The sequence below is a fragment of the Babylonia areolata genome, chromosome 13 (genome assembly GCF_041734735.1).
Source record: "Babylonia areolata isolate BAREFJ2019XMU chromosome 13, ASM4173473v1, whole genome shotgun sequence".
In the NCBI taxonomy this organism is placed as follows: domain Eukaryota; kingdom Metazoa; phylum Mollusca; class Gastropoda; order Neogastropoda; family Buccinidae; genus Babylonia; species Babylonia areolata.
Window position 1 is genome coordinate 31,379,554 of NC_134888.1, and position 7,500 is coordinate 31,387,053.

Genomic DNA, 7,500 nt, shown 5'->3' on the forward strand with positions numbered 1-7,500 from the left:
ACCAGCGCGTCCAGCCACACATACACCTGCACACACACAGCCACAACCACCACCATGTCATGTGCACACAGAGCAAGGTGGAGTGGAGTGTCGGCCTGGTGGCAATGTGTCCGTCGAAGAAGTGAGAGAATCGGAGCACACTGGTTCAAATCCCACAGTCGCCAGTATTTTCTCCCCTTCCACTAGACCTTGAGTGGTGGTCTGGACGCTAGTCGTTCGGATGAGACAATGCAGCATGCACTAGGCACACCGAAAAAGAACCCATGATAACCTGTTGTCCTCTGGAAAAATCCTGCACAAGAACCCACTCTGACAGGTACACAAACATACATGCATACACTGGAGGCCTGACAAGCATGCTGGGTTATGCTGCTATCAGGCATCTGACTAACAGATGTGGTGTTGCGTGTATGGATTTTTCTGAACACAGTGACACCTTGCTGAGAAACTGAAACAGAAACCGCACACCAAGAACCAAGAAATAACTTGTGCAAATCCAGCTTCCTGCGCTGAAGTTGAGTTTAACATCTCTCATAAAAAAAATGTATATTAATAGAAATAAAAGCAGATAGTAGTTTGCACAGGACAGGAATCGGACTCCCTGCCGGAGTTTGCACTAGTCGGGTCATGGTAAAGTATGTGTAGTTAAAAAAAAAAACAACTAAAAGCTCATTGACTGGTGCTTTATGGCAACAATAATTTTATGCTTGGATCAGAAAACCAACCATAGTCATAAGAACTAAATCTTACATATTTCTCTTCTATTTCAACATTTCTTACAGAACACTCTTGACACTTAAGAAAGAATACACATCCATTTATTTCTCAACAAAACCACATGTAATAACTGCATAACCTTCACATATGATATATATGATTACCTGCACACGTTTGTACATGAGCATGTAATGTTTGAATCTTGGCATGTCTGTTATTGTACAAGATTGAACTTTCCTTCATGGATGCAAACAAAGTCATAAAAGGCATTGTTGAAACAAGGTTTGAAAAGAAAAGAACCTTCTTTGCGTGGGATAAAAATAAAACAAAATCGAATAACATGAAATGAAGTAGAATAAGGTAAAAGTGAAACGAAATAAGTTAACATGAGTTTCAGTTTCAGTTTCAGTAGCTCAAGGAGGCATCACTGCGTTCGGACAAATCCATATACGCTACACCACATCTGCCAAGCAGATGCCTGACCAGCAGCGTAACCCAACGTGCTTAATCAGGCCTTGAGAAAAGAAAAAAAAAGGTGAATAAATAATAGATAAGCTTACATAAATAAATAAATAATAATTATGATATAAAAAAGTTAACATGAAATGAAATGAAATAAAATAATTGCAAGACAAAAAAAAGTGGCGTTGAAAATAACACACTTTGCATCGCTGTCACAGAGAAACAGGGATAAGGAAGAGACGAGAGTTTCAGCCCATGAGACCAGAATGTTGAGAAGGATCAAGGGCGTGAACTGTGTAAACTCCAGTTTCAGAACACCGGGTTAAAACACAGACTCACTTTGTTTACACAAGTGAGTCAAAAAGTGAAACGAAATAAGTTAACATGAAATGAAATGAAATAAAATAATTGCAAGACACAAAAAAAGTGGCATTGAAAATAACACACTTTGCATCGCTTTCACAGAGAAACAGGGATAAGGAAGAGACAAGAGTTTCAGCCCATGAGACCAGAATGTTGAGAAGGATCAAGGGGGTGAACTGTGTAAACTCCAACCAACCAACAACCAAAAAAAGTGAGAAAGAGAAAGTCAGAAATATGTGGACAGAGCAGAAATACAGAGAAAGTTGAAAAGAATTAAAAGACTTGTTTTTTTTAATACAGAAAGAAACAGATTTTTTTTTTTTTTTAAATAAAAATTGAAGAAAAGGTAATCACTCACAGTCTGCGTAGTGTCCCCTGGTACAGGAATACCCCAGCTCAGGCGCTGTCGTTGCCTGGATACCGACAGGTCACGAAGGTCATCGAGCCAGCTCCGCACCAACGACTCAAACTGTGGCGGCTGAACAGCTGGAAGAAAATGACGTTGCTTCAAAAATTAGAAAACAATTGTACAGGGTTCACAAAAAGTTAAGGACCACTGGGGAACTTGCACAATTTTCTGCTTGTGGATGTGGTGACACGATGCTGAGTTTTTGGCAAACAGTGATGTTTCAGTTTCAGTTTCAGTAGCTCAAGGAGGCGTCACTGCGTTCGGACAAAACCATATACGCTACACCACATCTGCCAAGCAGATGCCTGACCAGCAGTGTAACCCAACGTGCTTAGTCAGGCCTTGAGAAAAAAAAAAGGTGAATAAATAATAGATAAGCTTACATAAATAAATAAATAAATAAATAATAATTACAGAGGAGGTGCAGGGTAATGTGTGTGGTGTGTGTGTGTGTGTGTGTGTGTGTGTGTGTGCTGGAGCTCATGTACGTTTATATGTATTTGACTGTGCTTTCATATCTGTGAAACTGCAAGTTTGGTGCATATCTGTTATGCATGTGTGGGTGTATGTGTGAATGTGTGTCTTCATGTTTTACATTTATTTGCTTATTTATCATCATTGTTGTCTTATTTATTTATTTATTTATTTATTATTTATTATTTTATTATTATTATTATTACTACTACCTTTTTCTATATTATAAACAGTGATGTATGAAGCCAAAGTAAAGAGCACCACTCATAACCAGAAGATTCTTTCTTACACACAAAAACTTCTATAAACCACTGAAAAACTGTACTCTTTAACTTTCTGGCTGAAACGCTGGTTTTTCAAATGCAATTTTCAAGCTGTTCACAGTGCATGTGTGCCTGCCTGAAACTGCTGTTGATGCACAGTGAGAAACCAGTGGTAGACCATACACACCTTGCATAATGCACATCATCTCTCAGTCCTTTCTTTGTTTGTTTCTTTCTTTCTTTCTCTTTTGATGAAAACATACATACCGTATCTGTTTTATATTATTTTGTATTTTGTATTTCTTTTTATCACAACAGATTTCTCTGTGTGAAATTCGGGCTGCTCTCCCCAGGGAGAGCGCGTCGCTACACTACAGCGCCAGCCATTTTTTTGTATTTTTCCTGCGTGCAGTTTTATTTGTTTTTCCTATTGACGTGGATTTTTCTACAGAATTTTGCCAGGAACAACCCTTTTGTTGCTGTGGGTTCTTTTATGTGCGCTAAGTGCGTGCTGCACACGGGACCTCGGTTTATCGTCTCATCCGAATGACTAGCGTCCAGACCACCACTCAAGGTCTAGTGGAGGGGGAGAAAATATCGGCGGCTGAGCCGTGCGCTAAATCATTATTTTTCTTCTTCTTTCTTTTGTGAGTTATTGCGCGCATGTGTGTGTGTGTGTGATGTTTATTGTAAAGCGCTTTGAGCTCTCTTTAAGGGAGAAAAGCGCTCAACAAATGTCCATTATTATTATTATTATTATTATACCTTTACGAAGTGGTTCTTAACTTTTTGTGAAGGCTCTAGAATACAACCTTGTCTGCCAATATTTAAATTTCTGCCAGGACAAGCTTTGAGTTAATCACCATTTAATGCTCATCTGGCAATAGAAAAAAATCAGTGCCAGAGAAGACCAGAGTGTGCCTTTATAAAATGTGCAAAACGGTCAAAGATGAAAGTCTTTTAAAAGAATTTTGATGATCTGAGGAGTGCTTTCATGGCCCTATTTTCTGCAAAGTCAGTAAGTCAGCACCAACTGTTACACAAACTGCAATGATTTCAGAACATCCCTAGTAAAAGAAATTTCACAGTTCCTACCAATTTGTAAAGTTGTTTTTTTTTTTTATTCAAGACAGAGTTATTGTTCTTTATTGTTGTTTAATCCTTTACTCTCACAGCCTCATTTTTCTTTCATTTCGAGTCAGAAATCCATCAAGGCAACCACATGTTTGTCCTGTATTGTCCTTATATTCTATGTAGCATAATCAGCGTTTTGCCAGTCCTGAGTAAAAATTACGCTGTGTTTGCACAATAATCTTTTTTTTTTTTTCTTCTGTCGTTGCTGCTGTGTGCACATGTCAAATGATCGGTATAAGGGCAGGCTCGGAACTTCCTTTTTTGAGGAAGTGTCTGGATTTGTTCAAATGTACCCATTGTTCACCTGTGAGCTTGATGGATTGGTAGCATAAGCAGCACTGACTTGAAGTTGTGTACCTTGTAAATGGAAAGAGTTATTTCTCTTTATTGTTGTTTAACATATACAGATTATACTTTATTTTATCAATGCATGATAGAAAGCAAAGTGAGATCTGTCTCACTTCAAAACGGTTCTTAAACAAAAGAAACTGAAACAACCAACATGGAGAGAGTAACGAACCTTTCGAATCCAGCCAAGACGTCAATTCTTTCCGGAATGCCGTCAAACGAAACATGTAATTTTCTTCTGTCATCCATACCACAGGCTGGCCGCTTGCCACTGAAACCTGTATGAATAAAAGTGTGTCAGGTAAGATGTATTTTTCTTTGGGTCTTCCTGATAATTGTAAAAGAAACAAAACAACAACAAAACATTTTAAGCATCTGATACAAAAAAAGAAGGACCTATATAATTCCTTGGCAAATTTGTAACCAGATGTATATGAACAGCACACAGACAGACAGATAGAAAGATAGATACCAGACAGATAGATAGATGGATATTAGATAGATAGACAGATAGGTATCAGAGATAGATAGATAGACGGATATTAGATAGATAGATGGAGATAGATAGATAGAGGAGATAGATAGATAGATAGACAGACACACAGATGTTTAAAAAAAAACTTCTTTTTTTAAACTGTTGAGTGCAGAAAAAAAAATCTAAGATTTCTCTTTACATTCGCGTTGTGCAATGAAAAAAAAGCAAGAAAGAAAGAAAGAAAATAGTGGTAATGATGCCAGAAAGAAAATAGAGAGAGTAAAGGAAAGATCATTTCAAAAAAGATAAAATAACATGGGCTAAATATTTTTTTTTAAAAGCTCCAGATGGAAGCCTGTAGGCCTCCAAACAGCACTGGGCTCTACTACTACTACTTCTACTTCTTCTTCTTCTATTTCTTTTGTGGGCTGCGACTCCCACATTCACTCATATAGTGCATGAGTGCTTTTATGTGTGACTGTTTTTACACCTGCCATGTAGGCAGTCATACTCTGTTTTCCGAGGGGCAGGTGGTTGGGGGGGGGGGGGGGTGACTAGGCCGGACTCGGAGCGGCATTGGTCCTCCTAGCTTGACAGGACCACAGGTAGCTTGCTGGCAGGTCCATGTGCAACTCCTCCCATAACAACTTTGAGAAAATATATCATGTTAGGCTAGTTTGGGATGGGGGTGCGGGGGAGGGGGGGGGGGTGTGGGGGGGGGGGGGGGGTGGAGCTGACCTGGTTCACTTTGTTTTCTTTTCACAGCCAATGAGAAAATACAGCATCCGTCAAGCAAAATAGTAGCAAGAAGATTGACAAAATCAGCATGTTGAATGTGGCTACTCAACTTGAAAAGGAAGAAGCTGAGACACAGTGGCTTACAAATCACAAACAAGATGATGTGTTTTTGCAGACTGTGAAGGATGTATGTATTGATTTTTACATTTAGACAGGCGAGGAGCCACTGATGCATGATTTCCTCTTCTGGTTGTTTTTTTTAAGTCATAAGAAAGAATATTCCAAACAAGCGTTGGCGTTGTTGAGAGGGCCAGAAATAGAGGGCCCAGAGTGTCCGCGAATTGATTTCGATCGCGCCTTAATTTTAGCCGGATATCCCAATCGAACCATATAATTATGTGACCTGGTTCGAGACAAAATTTGACAAAAAACAAGAACGCCAGAGAATCGACAGAGACAGAAAATACAAAAAAACTTCGCCGTATGGAGAGCACAGGAACAGGAGTCATAATGGCTGCCGGAAAAAGAGGGCGCTAGCCAGCGGGACAAAGGGGAGGTTACCTACTTCCGGGAGGTTATCGGCCGTAGATTCGTTTTCTCTGCATAGGCGGACAGTAGTTTGCACAGGCAGGAATGTCAGACCCCTGCCGGAGTCTGCACTAGTTGGGTCACGGTTAAGTATGTGTAATTAAAAATTGTTTTTAGACCGTAAAAAAACAAATAATCAATTTTCCATTAATCAACCCCAGGATGTCCCAGTTGTGGGCCACATCCCAAAGTGAGCTGAGAAGGACACAACCACGCTGAAGGTAGGTATGTACTCATTAAGAATAAAAGATAAATCCGCATTTTGTCCCAAACAAATATTAATGTCTGCAGTCAAAAGGCGAAAAGAGTAAGCAGGAGCAGGAGGAGAAATAGGAGGGGGAGGAGGAGGAGAAGAAAGAGGAGGGGAAGAAACAGGAGGGGGAGGAGAAAGAGGAGAGGGAGGAGATGGAGGAGGAGGAGAAGAAGAGCAACAACAACAACAACAACAAGAAGAAGATTTTAAGAACAACTACAACAACAATAACAATAATAATAATGATGATAATGAGGAGGAGGAGGATGGATGATAATGATGATGATGATGATTATTATCATCATTATCATCATTATTAACATTATGATTATATAATGATGCTTATGGTGGTGATGATGACGATAACAGTAATAATAACAACAGCAATAACAACAATGACGATAATAACAAAAATGATAAAAACGTAAGAAGAACAACAATAACAATATTAACTACTACAACAACAACAATAATATGAATGACGATAAGAATAAAAGAAGAAGAAGAAGAAGAACAGTAACAATAACAATAATAATAATAACAAAAAGGATGATAGCAAAAACAAACAAACAAAAAAAAAAACAAAAAAAAATTCTCTACGTTCCCATGCACTGTGCCAACCCTAGCAGTGTGTCTCACTTTAGCATGCTGTCCATCAGGTGTCACTCCGTCCTGCACCTCCTCCTCCGTCAGGAAGGCTTCGTCAGACACGCAGTACCACCCCTCGTAGCCCCCCTTGTAGATGTGGCCTCGTCTGCTTAGCGTCTCCTTCCAGAGGCATAACACACAATGAACACTGTCAGCTTTTAACTCTTTTCATCACCAAGTTTCTGTGTGAAAAAAAACCCACTTCCCAGCACGCTGAATATTTTAGATGTGATACTCTTAGTCACAGGCTTCGGTTCATGTCGAAGCAACACAATGAACTTGTTTACTTCAAACTGGGTCAGGGGGGCAAAGGTTAGTCATTGTTCTAATGGCGGGAAACTGGCTGTAGCTGTCAAGCTTTCTTACAATGTGAAAAAAAAAGTCCTTTTGATATGACCCCTTGATGTCAATATGATTAAGTTGCCTATGGTGGTGTACTGTCCAGTAAACTACCATCGCCCATGGCAGTGAAAGAGTTAATGGTGCTCTCCGGATCTTTGTCACATCGCAGCCCTTTTAACATAAATCCAGATCAAGAAGAACATCATTCTCATTATCATTATCACATTATCTAATGATTTATTGATATGGATAGTTACATTATGTCTACCTTCCGCCAGAGACGAAG

The 7,500-nt window shown here is 39.3% G+C and overlaps 1 protein-coding gene across 1 annotated transcript in view; it reads right to left on the reverse strand.

Moving 5' to 3' along the window:
- Nucleotides 1–7,500, reverse strand: part of LOC143289202 (methionine--tRNA ligase, mitochondrial-like) — a 21,865-nt gene that overhangs the window by 9,210 nt on the left and 5,155 nt on the right. The window contains exons 6-9 of the mRNA XM_076598142.1: nt 6,864–6,992; nt 4,343–4,448; nt 1,901–2,028; nt 1–26 (exon numbers count right to left, since the gene is read on the reverse strand). The exon at nt 1–26 is cut by the window's left edge and continues 90 nt beyond it. Of these exons, the coding sequence (XP_076454257.1) occupies nt 1–26; nt 1,901–2,028; nt 4,343–4,448; nt 6,864–6,992 (389 nt within the window). The remainder of the gene's footprint in view (nt 27–1,900; nt 2,029–4,342; nt 4,449–6,863; nt 6,993–7,500) is intronic.